We start from the raw sequence: 20628 nt of genomic DNA on the forward strand, positions 1-20628 counted from the left end.
CCTTTCTTCCCTTTCACCCTCAACCTCATAGAATGTGCCCCCCCTACAGTCTTTATTCTGAATCTTCCCCCCAACTTCATATTGGATCCCCCTCATACCAGATTTCTGTCTACTCCAGTTGACCAAACCCTTTTTTTAAAAAGATTTCTCTATGACCTCTCCCTACTCTCAACTCAGGGCCTCCATTTCATTCCCATTTTCCTTGACTTCCCTGCTGCAATTTGATATAGCTGACCACTCCCTCTTGCTTGAGACATTGTCTTCTCTGGCCCTATTAAAGTACCAGATCACCTGCCACATCTCTGGCTGCACTTTTATGTCTAGGTTGGTAGTCTTCCCTCTGTCACTTTCCAGTGGGAAGTCCCACAGAGCTCTCATTTTCATTCTGTTTTCCCTGTTTCTGGGTAACCTTATCCACGGCTTTAACTACTACTTCCGCACCCTTGAGTAGCCACAGAATTGCCTCTCTTCTTCTGGTCTGTCTTTGTCTTCCAATCTCACATTTCATCCTATTTCTCTGATAACATCTCCTCTAGAATATCTCACCCTCCATTTTATACTCAGCTCAGCTAAAATTGGACACCTGGTCTTCTCTCATGAGATAAATAAGTGAAATAGGTAAGTGGATGCCTTAGTCAGCTAGTTTCCTAGTGATATAAAAGCAGTGTGGCTTCAGGAAAAAAAATCTTTGAGGGGATAATGAAATGGGCTTTGTGGTTTACCTCGGGAAGTGCATAGTCTGGTAGGGATGGTTCTGAGAGAAGTGGACAAGTAGTAGTATCATTGGAGAGCAGATGGGGTATGGAGGGATATGATGAGAGAAGGGCAGAAGATAGGGAGGAGTAGAGTTGGGTGGAGGTTTTGACAGCAGTTGCAAGAAGCCGAAGAGGGATCCAGCGGAAGGGATGAAGGAGAGGGTCAGAGGTGGTGTGGTCAGAACACTCAGACCAGATGTTGGGAGGGGGTTGGGAGATAAGAATGGTGAAATAATGCCGGGGATTGTTCCACGGGGAAATAAAAACGGCTGAATGGTGGAGGAAGGGTCAGAGAAGGAAGGAATCTAGTGTGTTTAGTATGGAGCTAACAACCCAGGAGCTTGTCACTGCCCATATCTTTTTTTTTTTTCTTTCTTTCTGGCTAGAGTGCTCTTCAGGGCAGGGCACTTAGGGTACGTCTAGACTACATGCCTCTGGCGACAGAGGCATGTAGATTAGGCTACCAGACATAGGAAAATGAAGCGGCGATTTAAATAATCACCGCTTCATTTAAATTTACATGGCTCAGCGTGATAGTCTAGACGCGCGGGTGGCGACATCAAAGGTATTTGTCGACCACCCAGGTATGCCTCCTGGGATGAGGTTTACCTGGGTGGTCGACAAATACCTTTGTCACCACCCGCGCGTCCAGACTATCGCGCTGAGCCGACAAACAGCTGACCAGCTGTTTGTCGGCTCAGCACGGCAGCCATGTAAATTTAAATGAAGCGACGATTATTTAAATCGCTGCTTCATTTTCCTATGTCTGGTAGCCTAATCTACATGCCTCTGGCGACAGAGGCATGTAGTCTAGACGTACCCTATGTCTTCCTCTATTTTTGGAAGGTGCCTATCATGTTTAGGATACTACTACTATATACATATGGGCTGTGTCTACATTGGCATCCCTTTCCGGAAAAGGGATGCTAATGAGACACTTCGGAATTGCAAATCCGCGGGGGATTTAAATATCCCCCGCGGCATTTGCATTTACATGGCTGCCGCTTTTTTCTGGCTCGGGGGTTTTTGCCGGAGAAAAGCGCCAGTCTAGATGTGATTCTCCGGAAAATAAGCCCTTTTCCGGAAGATCCCTTATTCTGGAAGATCCCTTGAAAGTAGGAATAAGGGATCCTCCGGAAAAGGGCTTATTTTCCGGAGAATCGCGTCTAGACTGGCGCTTTTCTCCGGCAAAAACCCCGAGCCGGAAAAAAGCGGCAGCCATGTAAATGCAAATGCCGCGGGGGATATTTAAATCCCCCACGGATTTGCAATTCCGAAGTGTCTCATTAGCATCCCTTTTCCGGAAAGGGATGCCAATGTAGACACAGCCATGTTGGAAAAAGATTTAGGTGTTGTGATTGATAATCAATTGAAGGTGAACTTCCAGCAGGACGCCGTGGCCAAAAGAGCCAATTGTTTCCTCACATGCAAAATGGGGGTATCTTGAGTAGGAAGATTATTTGCTTCTAGTGTGATCACTGTTGGAAAACTGTGACCAGCTCCGGTACCCACAATTCAAGAAGGATGTTGATTATTTGGAAAGAGTTCAGAGAAAAGCTGTGAAAACTATTAAAAGATTAGAAAACCTGCCTTACAGTGACACACACACAATCAGTTGGATCTATTTAGTTTTACAAAGAAAAGGCTAAGGGCTGACTTGATAAACTTATAAGTAGCTATGTGTGGAGCAGATAATGAATGAAGGATTCTTCAATTTAACAGAAAAAGGTGTAATATAACCCAATAGCTAGAAGTTGAAGCTTGTCAGTCAGACTAGAAATAAGGCATACATTTTTAATGATAAGAGTACTTAATCATCATTGGACCCAATTTACCAAAGGTTGTGGTGGCTTCTCCATTTCTAAAAGTTCTGCTCTAAAAATTGTTTTGGGCAAGTTCTGTGTGGTGGGTTTTACAGGAGATGAGCTTAGATGATCGCTGTAGTCCTTTCTGGCCTTACAATCTATGAAATTATTGGAAAATTAATGAAATTAAAGCATTTTGGTTTTTCAGGATGTTCCTTTCCTATTCTAGGGTCTAATTCTGCTTTCTTGATGTGTGCAAAAGTCCATGGCAACCATTTCTGTAAGGACTTTAGTAATTACAGTGGCTCAGATTTAGCTCAGTGACTCTCACAACCTTTCCAGATGACTGTAGTCCTTTCAGTAGTCTGATTTGTTTTACTCCACATTTTACCTCTTTTAAAAACTCATAAAATCAAACATAAAAATACAAAGGTTTCACATATAGGGATGTGAAAGTATAACTGTATACACAGTTAATTGATGAGCCTGGGCTCATTGGTTAATCTTCGTGATTACACGCAGACTCCCTGTACTTGTGGGGAGCTGGCTTAAAAGACGGTTCCCCCCTCTACTGCATGGCTGCGTCTTAACTGGCCAGTTTTTCCGGAAAATCAGCCGCTTTTCCGGAAAAACTTGCCAGCTGTCTACACTGGCCGCTTGAATTTCCACAAAAGCACTGACTTCCTACTGTAAGAAATCAGTGCTTTTTGCGGAAATTCTATGCTGCTCCCATTCAGGCAAAAGTACCTTTTGCGCAAAAGGGCCAGTGTAGACAGCTGAGATTTGTTTTGTGCAAAAAAGCCCCAATAGCGAAAATGGCGATCGGGGATTTTTTGCGCAAAAGCGCGTCTAGATTGGCCGCGGACGCTTTTCTGCAAAAAGTGCTTTTGCGGAAAAGCGTCCGTGCCAATCTATACACTCTGTTCCAAAAATGCTTTTAACGGAAAACTTTTCTGTTAAAAGCATTTCCGGAAAATCATGCCAGTCTAGACGTAGCCATCATGTGTAACTGCTGACATTTTCAGTGGTTACATGGTTACTTAAACACATTTTAACATCCCTAGTCACATCACGCTATTACTGAAAAAATGCTGACTTTCTCATTTTTACCATATAATTATAAAATAAATCAGTTGGAATATAAAATATTGCACTTCCATTTCAGTGTGTAGTGTATAGAACAGTATAAACAAATCATCTATTACATTTTATTTGTACTGTGTTCAGAGTGCTTTTTATGTAGCCTATTGCAAAACTAGGCAAATACCTGAATGAGTTGATCTTCCATCTGGAAGATCTTTGTGTACCCCTAGAGGTGCATTTACCCCTCATTGAGAACCACTGATTTAATTGGTCAAGCATCACTTTAACTGAGTGATATTTCTTTTTACAGTTGATAATAACAAACAGGAAGTATTCCAGAGGAAGAAGAATGCTGTCTTGGTGAATGGTGTCATTCTGAATGGCCCGATAACAGATTCCAAAGCAGGAGAGAAATTTGTTGAAGAGGCATGTAAGATAATAATGGAAGAGGTTGTACAGAAAGCTGCTGATGTAACAGAGAAGGTAAAGCCTTGGAATTGGTTTGAAAATATACTGGAATAAATATGAGTGATTAAAAACTTCAGCTTTCCAAGAAATCTGAGTTTTATTGAACATAAATGGCATTGAACTTGCTGTGAGTGTGTGAGTAGGCTTTGAAATAAAATATTGCAGTCTGGATTTAGAAATATGGCATCATGTAACTTTTTAATAGCGTGATGCACATTTGCAAGAAAATGTTCCCTATTTTACTTTTGAAATGCTAAAATGTTTTTGTCCTGGAACCAAATTTACCCTTGAGTTTGCTGAGCCTGTAGGAGCATCTGAGGAAGGGTGGCTATGTTACCACTGAAGGAGCGCAGCATTACAGACTGATCTGGGTTCCATAGTGCCCTTATTTGCTGAGGCTATTTGAGAGAGGTGCTAGACAGGTAGGCCTTGCCCATTTGTGGGCTGCGTGAGCCAGCTTTATATTCCTGGCACACTAGGACTTGACAGTGGGATTGCAGAAGTGCAGCAGAGGACAGAATTTGGCTTGTAGATTTATTACACCTAATAAAGATTATACAAACCAGGAGCAACTCATCTTGATTTCCAGATACCAGGTTGAGTTTGCATCTCTGACAGTTTTAAAAATAATGGTTTTGCTTTTAAGCAGAACAAGTTTGAGCAGGAAGTCCCTGAGACTCAATAAAGATAGGATCCCATGAGGCCATTGTTACAGTCAGTCTTCAGCATAGTGTACTTTTAAGTGCGGTTTTCTTTGGAGGTCATTACCGAATCCATTGTGGAGTGAGGTTTTATTGCCATAACATTTGTCTTCACCTCAGCCATCATGTATTCAATGCTTGCATTTTCCTTATCACTAGGTTTGTGAATGGCAGCCCCCTGAAAAACTGAAAAAACTTCTCGATCTGGAAATGAGGGATACCGGAGAGCCCCATCAGAAACTCTTGCAACTTTGCCAGGACATTATACGATACAGCGTCAAAACTAGTAGGAATTTGAGTTCTAATTGTGTTACCTTATTATCTCCCAAACTCTGAAGTCAGGGTATTTTCTCCTAAGTTCTGTTGCCCTTCAGGAAATAAGGTGATGTTTTGCTATGTCAACATTTTCTACCTGCCTGTAACCATATGAAAGCAGATGAATGCTTTCATTGGCTGTTCTGTAGCTGTTCGAGTAAATGCTGGCATAAGTAATTCTTCTCTCCTTCATATCTAGTCCTTATTGTAAAATGAGAGTATCATACCTGCCAAGCCACCTGGATCCTCACAGTGATCAGATGGATTTCTGAGGGGAACTAAAATCTGTATGATGACATTAAAAAATCCTGCGAGGGATTACCATTGATGTTAATGGGAGACTCTGCTATTCTAAAGTCTCTTGAAAGACACCTTTGGCCTCTAGACAGGTATGGAATATGATATAACAATTTACCAAATCAGGCAGGAGAAAGATCTTTATGAATCCCCAAGGCCTTTGCATAGGACTTCCTGCTGTCTGATTGGTGAGTAGTGATGTCATAGTCACTGCCATCTGATGCAAATAAGGCAAGGTAAAGTCAGCCTGTGGGTAAATAATTGCATTGCATTTTCTGTTACCATATAGCAAACAGTCTGTTTGCAAAAGAGAATCAAAATCTTAATGCATGCTTTAAATCACTTTTTTAAATGTAAGCAGGTTGACTGAGGTATATACTGGCTTTTTCACAAGTGGATACAAATTTAACCTGGAGTATAATTCTGATATGTGCTGAGTAACTCCTGGTATAATGTTGATCAGTCATAATTCCTGCTCAAGATAATGGGAGATAGTGCTCAGCATCTCAGAAAAGGCACCCAGTACCTTGCAAGATTGGCCCCGTGCAGGTAACCTTGATGAAAAGCATTTTATATAACCAAAAATCAACAGAAAGAAATGAGTAATGTCTGTTTAGGAAATAGGGTGGTGTATCAAAAGCATCATTAGAATTTCAGAAGCACAGCTATATATCCTATACTCAAAGTGTATTTCAGAAGGTGTGAAGGACATTTGATATAATTTACTGGGTATGCTTCCTGCTAAAGAGGCTGTTGCCACAGAATAAAACAAAAAATAATTAATAGGAGTGAGCATATGTTTTTGAAGAACACAGAAATTAGCAGTGCTTATCTGAAGAGTCTCATGCAATATTAATATGCAGATGTCATTACAATGTCATTGGAATATACTGTATTATCTTCATTTTGTAATTTTTCTTTACATTTTCATTTGTTGCACTATGCCACCTTAAAAAAGAAATTCAGTACAAAAGCCAGATGCACAAATAATATTAACCTAACTATAAAAGCTAGCAAAAGCTTCAGATTTGAGGCTGTCATGAATTCACTCTGTCATAATAACTATAGAGTTACAGTGTGGTGAACTATAATCCAGATGGTAGCCTGGACCCCGAATTGAGTTGCTTTTATTATCAGAATTTTTAGATTACTTTTACATAATTTCTCATTATTGTTATTTATTTAATATTTCAGCACCCCGATATGGTGCCACTTAAATTAAGGTAATAAGGTAAAAGATCGTTTATCTTTTATTCTCTATATCTCAGAAATTCTGGTAAAAGAAAGAAACACGATTTTAAAAAGAGATTTAGAAAAATGTTTCAAGAGAGGTTGGTTGGCTCATTAAAGCAATGAAATAGGGAAATTTAAAAAAATAAAAAAGTCCCCTCAGGTTGGCAGGGAGTGATATGAAAGAAGAACACAGATAGGGAAGATGGAAAATTATCTATAATATTATTCCATTTGTGTCCAAATCCTGCTGTTAGTCCAACTAACCCATATAGTTTCACTGCAGTGTGAGAAATGACCAAGAATTGAAAAAAATAGGCCAGTCATAGCTGAGATAGGCCAGTCATAGCTGAAGTAAAGTTAAGTGCAGGGTCAAAATGGAAAGTGAAATTTAGGAAGCCAAAGACAGAATGCAGAGTGAAGTTGCCCTCAAATCCTGCCTCACAAGATGAGGCTGTATATGTAAATTCTGAAATTGGTCAGAAAATGGTGGTACTTTTCAGCAGAAAATATGAATGAAAATGAGAAAAATTGTATTTGTTGATATTTTCATTGGATTTTTTTTTTGTGGATCAAAACTAAATTTGAACATTTCTTTGGTTTTCAACAAAAAGCTTTCACTTTTCCAGTACAAACATTAAAAATGTTTGAAGGAAAAAATAGTACTTTCTATGAAAGCTTTTGTTTAAACTAACCAAGTTTTCCTTCAAAAGTTTCAGCAGAAAGTTTTCCAAGCAACCTTAATACATTCACTTCCATGTAGAAGGCCAGCATGAGGCATAGATACTATTTAAGTCCCAGTTACTCCTTCTTTTAACACAGTTGTGAAATTTACCCTTTGTGAAAACTTGGCCAATCTGAGGAAAGAAGAGAGTCACTTGGATAATAAAGAAAAATGCTGCTGTTTGTCCATGTAGTATGTTTTAATCTATATACATACGTACAGTAGAGATGATGTTATGTTTATTTTCACTTGTTATGTATATTGGAATACTTATGTTTCATTTTTAAATCTGCAGATCATCCAAGATTTTTCAACCAATTGTACGCTGGTATTGATTATTACTCTTTAGTGGCTCGTTTCATTACAGAAGCATTAAACCCAAGTGTGTAAGTGTACCTCTTTTGCACTCAGTGAAATGACCCTGGACCCCTATTTCAACATTCCCAAAATTATGAATACCCACTTCAGGTTTCTGTTTACATTTAACACAGAGGACATCTAGCAGGAACTTGGGGGATAATAACAGAGTTTGTTTCTGCATCACATAAACATATACTTCGCTAAGATTATGGAGCCTGTTTCAGTATGAGAGTTTTAATTTGGGAGTAAAGATCCCCCACTGAAGGGTCTTTTCTTTGATATTCGCTTTATCTGGAAATTTGTTTTTTTAGGGACTTAGATATGCTATTTAGAAAAATTCAAGGTACCTTCACTGCTGGTGTTTGTGATTTATGCAATTATAATGGCAGTTTGAAAATTTGCTGTGTGTTCAAGGTGCAGCAAGGACAAATGTTAATATTGGTTATTGTTTTTGATGTGTTTGGCATGAAATGCTACAGTGGTCCACTTTTATTTCATCCCAACATTATTTGCCCTTAAATAAACTTTTTCCCATTTTGGGACTAGATCAATTTTAAAACACCAAACTTAGGACTGATGTTAGCTCAACTGTTGTAAGCATGCCCAGTGGCACAGCCACCGTTAGTATTTGCTCCACATAATATTAAGTATGGGCACCACAATGAATTTGCACAAATGTTGTAGATGTATATATGCAAGCAATAAGGAGAAGTTGGAACTGAAGTCTAGGGTCCAAGAACGATTGCTTCAGATGGGAGAATCTTCAGTATTATTTTTGCCAAACCATAGAAGCCACAAGAGGTCCTCCACAGTTCAGCACCCACAAAAATCTGTCTGGTTACATTCATAAGTGTTAAATTTTCCATAAACATTTTCAACCTGAGTAACTTTTGTTTTTGATGAAGAGAACAGTACAATAAAAAAGCACAAAAGTAAAGCTATCATGAGAGAGCACAGTGTATGCATCTCCTCTGAAATGGTCTGCATTGAACTGAACACAAATGGCTTCTCGATTGGGCAGGAAAATGTATTAGATGTAGGAAACAAAAACACAACTTACGTATAATGGGTACATTTTCCCAGTAGTGTACGGTTTAGGCGTTCGCTTAATACGAGTCACATAACTCAAATCCTTATGCATTACTTTGAAACTGTAAAGGTTGGTGTTATGATGCTGTTAGGAATAGAGTAAATGGCCATACTGGATTAGCCCATTGGTATATTGAAATTCAGCCCCAGATGCTTCAGAGGAAACTGCATAGTAGATTGAAGTGGGCTAAACTGCCATCGAGGGAAGACTTTCCTAACCCCTAATAGCTGGAAATTGGTTTAAATTCTGTAGAAGGATATTTTCTCTCTCCCCCTGACCCCAAAAAAACTTTTTTATCATTAATATTATAAACTTTGGATATTCTTGTTAACCATCTTAATCTCCAGTCTCTCTTTCAATCTTGCTAAATTCTTACTCTCTATGACATCCTGTTGTCATGAGTTCTGTAGTCTATCACCAATCATGATACTTTTATATTTATTTAGATATACATATGAGGTGTCCCCCGTGTTTTTGTTAGTGGAAGAAGCCGTCCTGAAGAGAATGATTGAGTTCATAGGTTGGAAAGAAGGTGATGGCATATTTAATCCAGGTAAGGATGAGGGCTGTCCAACTTTTGAATTTCAAGCTAACCTATAGAAACTGCAGAGAGATACAGATTTAGGAATTTTGTGATTGTTTAATTTGTATAGTGTACTCAAAAAAGCATACAAAATCAAATTATGCAAGGATTTTTGGCTTTAATAAAGTTGTTTTACCCAGGCTGCTATTTAAAATAATAATAAATATTTTATGAATCTGTGCAATCGCATTAAACAAGAACAACTGTATGGCTCAATTTAAAAACTTACGTGGAACGAATTCTAGAGCCCCTGAAACTGGAGCCCACCTAGTTCTCATTAATATCAATAGCAAGCTCTTCTTCAGTGACCTGAGTGGGCAGTAAGCTCAGGCTCCAGTTCTAGGACAGCATGAACAAGATTGGGCCATTTAAAGTGATCATAATTTCAGTGGCCTACAAGTGCTTTACCAAATATATTTTGCAGGAAATCTCCATGCAGTGCATTCACAGCTATTATGTAGTTTACATAGAGGTCTGCACTGAGATGTGGGGTGACGTTGTACAGCTTCAGAGAGCGATTGCACTTCTGGAGCATGTAGCAGGGGTGCATACACTGCATTGTCCTGCCATGTTCCCTGCCTAACTGCTAGCCAGCTCCAGTGATTAGTAAGAAGGGGAAAGTAGGGTTGCCAACCATGTTGGTTTCACCGGGAGTTTTCTGGATTTGGGTTAGATCTCCTGAAGGCTACTGAAGCCAGTCTAAGGGAATTTAGCTTGACAACAGTCCAGAGGTGAGCTGAGGCAGACTCTTTTCCTGCCTTGGTCCTACACTGCTCCTAAAAATGTCCAGCATGTTCCTGCAGTGGCTATGGGATGGGGGATGGGAGGGGAGGTTTTTGTGCACTTGCCCTTGCCCCAAGTGCTGACTCTACAGTGTCTTATTGGCTGGGAACTACAGCCAATGGCAGCTGTGAGGGCGGTGCCCACAAGCAGGGCCAGCGCACAGAGCTACTTGGTCCCTTTGCATAAGAGTTGCTTCCAGAGGAATGTGCTAGTCACTTTTGGGAGCTGCCCAAGGTAAGCACCTCCTGGCTGGATCTTGAACCCCAACCCTCTGTCCTAGCCCTAAGTCTGTACACAAACTTCTTCCCAGAGGCCCCACCTCTTCCCACATCCCAACCACCCACTCCAGTTCAGAGCTTGCACCCAAACTCCCCCCTGAGAGCCCACATCCCTCACTCCTCACACCCATACATTCTCCTAGATGCCACATCCGCACCTAATTCTGCTCCCCAACTCCCTGCCCCAGTCCAGAGCTTGTACCTGCACTCAAACTCCTTCCCAGAGCTGTGTGCCCCTCCCACACTCTAACACTCTTAGAGCCCTTATCTCTCTCCTGAACCCAAACCTCCTGCCCCAGTGTGGTAAAAGTGAGTGAGGGTTGGGGAAACTGAGCAACAGAGGGCTGGAGGGAGGGGGGTGGAGTGAGCATGGGGCAAGGCTTCAGAGAAGGGGTATGGCCGGGGCATGGCCTACGGCAGGGGTGGCCAACCTGCTGCTCGTGAGCCGCATGTGGCTCTTCAAAGAAAAAATGTGCGGCTCCCGCACTCGCGGCTCTTAAAGGGGCAGCATGTTTCTCTCTGAAAGAGACTGACCTGGAGTCACGGCGTCCCATGCAGACTTCAAAATGGCCACTTTTAAAGGGCAATGCCTGCTCTGCTCTTAAAAGGACAAACTGTGGGGTTTTTTTTTTTCTGAACAACTTTTTTCCTCGGCTCTTTGCGCTGTATCCACCACTATTTTGGCTCTTTGTCTCTAATGGGTTGGCCATCCCTGGCCTAGGGGCAGGGCAAGGGTTTTTGTATTTGTGTGGTTAGACAGTTGGCAATCAGCCTTTGATTTAGCTGCCAATCCCTAGTATAGGGCGTGTTGTTGTGCCTGTGCCTTGTGCAAGATGCCTGACCCATGCACCCACATAAGAGTCCGATGCAATGCACCCCTGTATTTTACATAGAATCATAGAATCATAGGACTGGAAGGGACCTCGAGAGGTCATCGAGTCCAGCCCCCTGCCCTCAAGGCAGGATCAAGATCCGTCTACACCATCCCTGACAGATGTCTATCTAACCTGTTCTTAAATATCTCCAGAGAGGGAGATTCCACCACCTCCCTTGGCAATTTATTCCAATATTTGACCACCCTGACAGTTAGGAATTTTTTCCTAATGTCCAATCTAAACCTCCCCTGCTGCACTTTAAGCCCATTACTCCTTGTCCTGTCCTCAGAAACCAAGAGGAACAAATTTTCTCCTTCCTCCTTGTGACACCCTTTTAGATATTTGAAAGCCGCTATCATGTCCCCCCTTAATCTTCTTTTTTCCAAACTAAACAAGCCCAGTTCATGAAGCCTGGCTTCATAGGTCATGTTCTCTAAACCTTTAATCATTCTTGTCGCTCTTCTCTGTACCCTTTCCAATTTCTCCACATCTTTCTTGAAATGTGGCGCCCAGAACTGGACACAGTACTCCAGCTGAGGCCTAACTAGTGCAGAGTAGAGCGGCAGAATGACTTCACGAGTTTTGCTTACAACACACCTGTTAATACAACCTAGAATCATATTTGCTTTTTTTGCAACAGCATCACACTGTTGACTCATATTCAACTTGTGGTCCACTATGACCCCTAGATCCCTTTCCGCCATGCTCCTTCCTAGACAGTCGCTTCCCATCTTGTATGTATGGAACTGATTGTTCCTTCCTAAGTGGAGCACTTTGCATTTCTCTCTATTAAACCTCATCCTGTTTACCTCCGACCATTTCTCTAACTTGCTAAGGTCATTCTGAATTATGTCCCTATCCTCCAAAGAAGTCGCAACCCCACCCAGTTTGGTATCATCTGCAAACTTAATAAGCGTACTCTCTATCCCAATATCTACATCATTGATGAAGATATTGAACAGTACGGGTCCCAAAACAGACCCTTGAGGAACTCCACTTGTTATCCCTTTCCAGCAGGATTTAGAACCGTTAACAACCACTCTCTGACTACGGTTATCCAGCCAATTATGCACCCACCTTATCGTGGCCCTATCTAAGTTACATCCTTATGTCAGTGTGTATTGTTACCCTCCCTCGCCCTCTGTCGCTTGCTCTAACTCACCCTCACTCACTTTCACCACTTGTGCTCAGCTATTATGTTTCCTGAAGGCCAGTCTTGGTTTCTTTTCTCTTCTGCCAACATCTTTGTAACTATCTGCATGGAAGCCAGTCAGTGGTGTGAAAGGTACACCTATGTGTGCACTTCTTACGTTTTGGATGTCAATATTTATCTTAGAACTGGGGTGAGCAAACTTCTTTTGGTGTGCTACTGTCTTGATATGAGTTGGTAAAGCATGAAATATTTCTGGATTAATTGTTTTAAAACCTACATTTTAATATATTTTAAACAAGTAGCATTATATTGTCAATCTATGTCAGCTACAGGTGTATGGGGAGAAAGGAATGCAACAGTGTATCCCCAAAGTCTTCCTGTACGGAATTATTAGTGACAAGAAAGCAAGCTATGAAATTGTCCAACCTGCTTCTTGAGTAAGAAAAGCAAATTTTAAAATTAGTGGAAGGGATGAGGAATAATTAATCTATCTCACTAATAAGTAAATTAACCATATGTAAATTAACCATAATTATAGACATTGGAAATATATGTCTTAGAGTCTGTGCATATGTTTGGAAAGACACTGGCATATTCTGTAGCGTGTTACAGCAAACTTACTCAAAACCTTATGAAAACACCAAAAGATTCTTTAGTAAATGAATTGCATCTTTCTTTTCCAGCTTTCATAAAACTGAATTTAATTGCATAAGCCAATCTTATAAAAATCCTCTCTATCTCCTTGAGATCTTTCATTTCCCTTCCAGATCTTCTCCCAAAGATCTTCTATTCCTTCCAGTTCCTCCTAATTGGCTCTTTCCTCCCTAAGTGGCTTGAGACCTGGTTGCCTGAGGGACCATCTCTCTCTCCATGGTGTACTGCCACAATTGAGATAATTGGAGGTGCTGGACTTGGAGCTCCCACAATGCATACAAGAAGGAATTGCTGGTAGGGCATCCTCTATGAGGACTTCTTGGTTTCAGTGATCATTCCCTTGTCATTTGGTCCACTACAGCCCAAATCTGTTAATCTTCCAAGCAGGCAGGAAAGCCTCCTTTTCTTCTCTCATCTTTCAAGTGGTTGACAAAGTGTATGCCAAGAGTTACTTGTTTTTTCCAAAGACTAAAATATAATAAATGAATGCGTGTGTTTTGTTTTTACAGGAGGCTCTGTTTCTAATATGTATGCTATGAACTTAGCTAGGTATAAGTATTGTCCTGAGATAAAGGAAAAGGGGCTTTCAGGATTGCCAAGACTGGTTCTTTTTGCATCAGAAGAGGTAAATAAATTGCACCCATTGTCATTATAGATTTAAAAATAATGAACATTTTTTTCTTCTGCATATACACTGTTTGATTGTGTGACTAATGCTGTTCCAAGCATAATCAAATGATTGTCAATATACGGTGTGAAACATGGGTGGGTGTAGATGGCTGGTCGTGAATTCCCCCAGCTCAGAAAAATGCTCCATGAGTGGAAAATAATGGGAATGGATTTGTTACTTCTTGCCAAACTCTGTTGGAAGAAGGAAAAGTTGTGTCAGGGTCAGGAAGGGGAAAGGTTGTGGTGAAACAGAGCTTGGCTATGCCTCATTTCCCACTTTAATAAGATGTAGCAGGAACATCCATCAGTAATGTTACTTAAAACTGCTTTCTTGAAGCTTGAGCTTACATTGGGACCAGGCAATCAACTGGCTCCCTGCAGCCCCCTTTCTCCACTGTCTCTGAACACAGCTTGCATGTGGTGGACCATCAAACCCAGCAAAAAGTATCCTGGCATAATCCTTTACCAAAGCTCTTTTAAAAAAAACCACACCTGCTAAAAGCCTCTAAAATCTAAAAGAATCTAAAAATGTCTTCCATTTTTAAAGCTTTCAAACACAGCATATGCAAAACTCAGGTGAGAGACTGGAGTAGGAGGGATGCCTACTGGCACTAATCCTCCTTCAGGACTTCAGCTTTTAATTAGAGCCTCTTTTCTCCCACCTACATCTCTGCCCCTGGCGCTTTGGCACATTCACAACCCTTTAAAGAAACTAGGTTGAGTATTGTTGTATTTGAGATTAGATTGGTGCAGGTGGTATAATAATAATAGTAATAATAATAATAATTTATTATTAATAATAACTTTTGTTACAGTAGTAGCTAGAAGCCCCAGTGGAGATCTATGCCCCATTTTGCTTGGAAACACACACAAATATAGTAATACTACATGCCCTTCCCTTAAGTGCTTACAACCGACAATCTTAGTGGACAAAGCAGTTTTTCAGATGAGAACTTGGACTCAGGAAGATGCAATGGCTTGCCCAAGATAAAATAAAAATTGTGTGGTAGTGCCAGGGACTGAACTCACCTGTCTGGAAACCCAGTTTAATGACCATCCTTCCTTTCTCTCTGGGGTCTGATGTACACAGTACTTCTGCCTGTGCCTCTAGCATTTGTTAAATTAACTAAAGATATTATAATTAACGTTGTACAGAAGTGCTAGAACTTCTACCAATTTAGGAAGAAAGAGACAGAACTTTTCATAAACAAGAAAATATTAATTTTTATTCTGTCTTTGAGTACAGGATATGGTTACAGTGTGTTAGAAATTATAACAAAAATATTAAATCTTCTATTCACTAGTCAAAATAATTCCTCATCCATTTTAAATGTACTGGTGTTCAGATTAGTCTTGTGCTTTGAAAGAGGGTTTTTTCTTCCCACCTGAATGATTGCAGATATTATATCTCCCTCAAAAGAAAACCACAAAGAGCTTGCTTAAAGTGGGAACTCTGAGCCCTGTGATACATGGATTGATACTGTGTAGACTGACTGTATTTTCTTTAAGTACCTGTACATCTTTTGCTAAAATGGTGCTGTGTAACGTACTATATTAGTGCAGTTGGCAAATAAGAGAGATCTCTGCAGCCAGTATATTTTGGAGATTTTTTCTTTTAATCCGATGATGTAAGCACTCAAAAGCTATGTTTCAGCACAACTCTTATCCTCTTTACAGCAATAGCTTCTGGCTGTACACTTAAAACTTCTTTTTCCTCCAACTGAAATCCATGGAATAACTCCCATTTCAGTGGGAGCTGACTGGACTCTTAAAATCCAGAAATGATGCATCTTCATGTTGTTTTCCTTGTGGGGGGCATTCAGTCAGTTCTCATTTTTTCTCTCTCGGTATCTCAAATGCTGAAGCTGTATTTACCTTCTTCCTTTTGTGTCCCCCCCCCCATATTTCATAAAAAGATGTATGATTCAGGGATCTCCTTTTGCCTAGTAATTTATAGATTTTGCAAGTCTAATTGCTTTCTGGATCAATTTGATTGTTTCCAGTGACTCAATGTTATGGGTTTCATTTGAACTTAAAATGGTAAAAGGCAAATTTAGTGGTAAAAGTGAGTGTTATAAGCTAGCTTTTTTATTACTGTTATTTCATTATTTATTTAAACATTCGGAAGTCATTTGAAATTCTATTGCTGAAGTCCAAATCTTTCATGAACAAAAAACTTTGCAGCTATATATCACCAGTTTGTGATGTAATTTGATGTTATACAAGATTAATTATCCACCAATGTGTGCTATTATTCTTGCAATAGTCTAAATGAATGAGTCCTAAAGGTTTTGTGAATGTGTCATGTTAGAAAATTAAACATTTTTAATATTGACTGATATTAGCTCTTAGTATTTTGTGTGCATTTAGTTGAAGGGGGTTGGGGGAATCTTCTTTGCTTAAAAAAAAGGAGAAACCCCTTTGAGATGATCCATCTCCTGAAAATAAGCGTGACAAGTTTGAATACCCTTAATATATTCATACCCACACATTAAAGTGCTGTACATTTTTCATAATTATGTTTTTCTGTAACTGCATTTGTGTGAACCCTTTGGAAGAAAATTGAACTAATTAACCACCTGGCTTCACCTCCTGTATAAGAAACAATTCTAGGCATCTTCAGGGTTGTTGGAATAGGTATTATTTTAACCCCTAAAAAACAGCATGAAGAATTTTCTTCTGATTTCCAATAAGAGCGATTCTAAAATACCGTTTCAGATTTAGGACAAGCCTTAAACCTGCAAGGTGCTAAGAGCTTGTGTGAATTGCTGAGAGTCCATCTATAACTATATCTAGTAGCTTCTATGAGAGATGAATGCATTCTGTATTTTACAAGTGCTCCTCAGTACCTTGCAGGATCAAATCCAAAGTGATTGTCTACACTTAAAAATTAATTTGGATTTAAGGCACGGTGTGAATTTGAAGAGCAATAACTAACTGTGACAGTGAACTAAGCTAAAGTAGAACAAGGCACTCTTATTTTGGAATAAGTGTCCCACACACTGACAGTAACTCCATGAGTAGTCAGGTCCTAGGTCACAAAGATGACACTTAGAAATACAGTAAAATATGAAACTTTGAATCTTTGCATTAAACCAGGCTGGGCAGAATGCAGCCTGAGGGCTGGATTCAGCCTGCCTAATGCTTTGATCCGGCCCCCAGACTGCATCTGGCCGCTTCCTATTTATATCCTGCTGCCCCAGCCACCAAATTTCCAGGCAGTGGCTCAGGCAGCAGAAGCCTATTTAAATTTTCCTGGCTCCCGACTGTGGCACTATCCTGGCAGGCTGGAGCTGCGAGCCTTTTAAATAGCAGCAGCAACCCCACACGGCTGCCAGGCAACATGGTAACTGCGGGGCTGGGAGCCATGAGCCCTTTGCTGGGTTTTTTAATTCAAAGTCTCCAGCCCAGACAACTCTGGGGGAAGGCTAGTTACCACCCCTGCCTCTTCCCTCCCAGGCCCCATCTTTCTGGGGGTGTGGAGCCAGCCCATGACCACATTGTGAAATTCATGAAGTGGTCCCCACTGAGAAAATTATCATCCACCCCTGCATTAAACAGAAGAAAAACTGCAGTGCAGAGATTGTTGAGTTGGTTCTTATTCACACTAAGGCCACTTTGCACCACTCTCATAGTATAAAAATCCAATTTAAGGGTCCCTCTCACTGCTAGACTGGTGTGAACTGCACTAGTGCATGTTTTAAGGCTTCTTTGTGTAAAAAGCATCCTTAGTGTAAATGAAAAGCAGGTTTTGTGTGTGCACGCTTATGGGAAGAGACAGTTATGGTATCTTTTTATCAGTATCTTAAATATGGACCACGTTACACTTTGCTTCATTATCAGCTGTATTATTGAGTGCATGTCACCTGACTCTAGTTGTCTTGTTTCTGCACAGCACTCACAATTTGCTGTTTCCATTAGGAAATAAAGCCGGTCCCTGACTTATGAACGGGTTACATACCAAACACCGGGTCGTAACTCGATTTGTTTGTAAGTCGGGAATACATGCTCTTAAATACGGCTGCGCTGTTCGTAAGTGAGGAGGGTGCGTTCGTAAGTCGGTAATGGGGTTATTGGGAGATTGGTCGTAAGTGCGAATGGTCATAAGTTGATGCATTTGTAACTCAGGGACCGGCTGTACAGTTAGTGATGTGGCCCTGGTTAAATATTGATGTCACTGTACACCATACCAAGTTTTTTTTTTAATTGCTTGTTTGTTTACTCCTTTCATGTCTTTTTCATTTAATTAGTGTCATTACTCCATGAATAAGGCAGCTTCTTTTCTGGGCATAGGAACGCAGAATATTTACTTCATCACCACAGATGAAAGGTATGGAAACAAGACCACTGCCATGGGCTGATCCTTTTAAAATGCAGTAGTGCTGTAAGTAAGTAACCTATTTGAACATAACTGAAAAAGTTTTAAATCTGTGTCCCTTAGAGGTAAGATGATACCTGAGGAACTGGAGAAACAAGTCCAGCGGGCCAGGAAAGAGGTGAGAGGGGGGGGGGAAGAGACCGAGAGAGCGAGCATGCAGGCTGCGCGTTTGTGCATTTGAATGAAAGAAAGGGGAATAAGAGTGAGCGAAAGTTACAATAGGGCAGTTCATGTGAAAATGTTCTTCTGACATGTGCAACTTGCTTGCCACAAAATGTTCAGTAAGCCAGGAATTCCGGGGGATATGCTGTACAAGGCCATAAATGTTTTCCAAGGCCTTTGCTAGTGTTGATCACAAGATCAAGTAATGCTGCCCTGAAGGATTCTACTACTTCTTTTCCACTATTTCTTTCAGCCTCCAGCCTTTGTAAATTGACCTGATGAATGTATTGCTTTAAGCTGTCTCTGCTTTCTTGATTAGAATGTAACAAGCTTAAAGATAGCTTTTGCTATCAGAAAAAGTTATCAAAAGAATCAGCAAATGTTAGAAAGGATCTGAAACAAAGGCCTCTTGTCATAGTGTATAGTAAATACCAAATTCCACCCTGCCTATTGCAGTGACAGGGATCAGAGACTCCATTCAGTGTGTGTTTCTCCAGGAATCCTGCCCTCCATGAAGATGAGCGGGATAGCTTTTGCAGGGGCAAGAGTTATGCATTGCATGATGTATTTTGCTGCTCTTTTGAGCATTAGCAAAGTGTGTGCCCACAATCTGCCAGTCAATGGGAGGCTGTACCGGTGGAGGCTCAGGTAAATGAAGTGGCTTCTCAGGGGCTAACCCTGGTTAACTGTGTCCAGCCTATGAGCCAGTTGCCCACTGCTGACCTAGGATGTTAATGTGCTGGAGCATACATAGTAGGGCTGACACTTAAGCCTGTTTTCCCATAATTTGCAATCAAGTCAGAAATGGACAGCAGAAAAGGTTTTCAATAAGGGTTGACTTACAGGTATATCCTTCACCAAAAATTGAGAATTGTTTTTCCACTATGTACCATATTGAGTTGACTGAATACTGATTTACTGTGGGTCTAATTGCATAGCAAAACAATTCCTCCCTGCCTCGCTCCATTCCCTCAGAAAGCTGATGCAAAAGACTTACACTTCCTTCGTTGTGAATAGGTAGGAGAAAGCACAAGTTGAAATAAAACTGGGTAACTAAAAAGCAATAAATTAGCTGGGCTAATGGGGAAAAATTCCTTGCTCAGGTAAGAAAAGGATTCTCAAATGGACGGTTGATAGATTTTTTGGATGATTTTAAAGAAAAGCACGTAAAACAAGAGTGGCGGGGGGGGGGGGGGGGGGGAAGAGAGGTAGATCCATTTGTTCTGCACTGATTTTTAGAAAAAATAAAATATTTTTCCTTATTAAAAATGTTCTGGTTACAGATTTACTTTCTTTGATCAATATTTATTACTGTTTCATTTGCCTTGAAATGGGAACAACACACACTTTGAAAGGTTCTCTGATTTCAGTTTTAGGTTCTGTAAGTACCTTTCTTGATGAAATTCTATTTTATAATTTTTCCACAGGACTGTGTCTCAGCCGATCATAGTAAATATTCTTATGACTCCCATATACATCAAGGAACTTTTTTTTCCTATTCCACAAGGGATAGAAGAGCATGAATACTTTATAAAACATAATATAGAGACAAAATGGGAGAGGTAATATCTTCTTTTGGACCAAATTCTGTTGGTGACAGTCAGGTTTCAAGCTTACATAGAGCCTAGACATGAAGAAGAACATTGTATAAATTTGAAAACTTGTTTCTCACTAGCAGTAGTTGGTTCAGTAAAAGATATGACCTTACACACCTTGTCTATCTAATATCCTGGGACCAACATGAGTAAGACGTAATAGGCAAGAACCGTAGGCTTCTTTACTAACAAGATTTCAATAGACCAGGTACTTAGAGCAAAAAGGAGAAAAGCTCAGAAAAGAGGATTTGCTTAAATATAGTGGCAAGCAGAATAAAAATATGCTTTCTTTACTTACTACTGTAAACAAGTTATGGTCATGATCAAGAATTCAGGGAGGGCCCAATCCTGTTGGCCTAATTCAGGCAAACCTCTAGTTGGCTTCAGTGTGAGTTTTGCCTTTGCCTATTCATTTACTGTGGGAGCAGACCAGCAAGGACACTTTAATGATTTTTTGTTAAATGTAATGAATAAATAAATAGAGTTGTTGCCATTGCAGAAGTATTGTTTCATTTAGTACTTTAGTTTTAGGCTCCTTTGTTGTGTTTCAGATTATATGACTTGTTTTAAACAAAGGAATGAACAAAAGTTCAGAGGGATGTTAGAGACTGGGACTTTTGTGAGCATATGGGCCCGAGTCTCATTTATATGAAGGCAACTTTACACTGTT

General features: G+C 40.3%; 1 protein-coding gene across 5 annotated transcripts in view; it reads left to right on the top strand.

The window, feature by feature from the left end:
- Positions 1-20628, top strand: part of GADL1 (GAD like acidic amino acid decarboxylase 1) — a 104360-nt gene that overhangs the window by 14057 nt on the left and 69675 nt on the right. For 2 of the 5 annotated variants that reach the window (XM_025190298.3, XM_006134301.5), the window contains exons 2-8: positions 3954-4126; positions 4972-5098; positions 7674-7764; positions 9275-9381; positions 13664-13779; positions 18074-18153; positions 18265-18319. In XM_025190298.3, coding sequence (XP_025046083.3) covers positions 3954-4126; positions 4972-5098; positions 7674-7764; positions 9275-9381; positions 13664-13779; positions 18074-18153; positions 18265-18319 — 749 coding nt within the window. Of the gene's footprint in view, positions 1-3953; positions 4127-4971; positions 5099-5326; positions 5517-5611; positions 5974-7673; positions 7765-9274; positions 9382-13663; positions 13780-18073; positions 18154-18264; positions 18320-20628 lie in introns of those variants that run through there. The other 3 variants (XM_006134302.5, XM_089776616.1, XM_025190299.3) reach the window with 3 other exon arrangements.

The sequence above is a fragment of the Pelodiscus sinensis genome, chromosome 2, assembly GCF_052426305.1.
Source record: "Pelodiscus sinensis isolate ZL-2025 chromosome 2, ASM5242630v1, whole genome shotgun sequence".
Taxonomy (NCBI): domain Eukaryota; kingdom Metazoa; phylum Chordata; order Testudines; family Trionychidae; genus Pelodiscus; species Pelodiscus sinensis.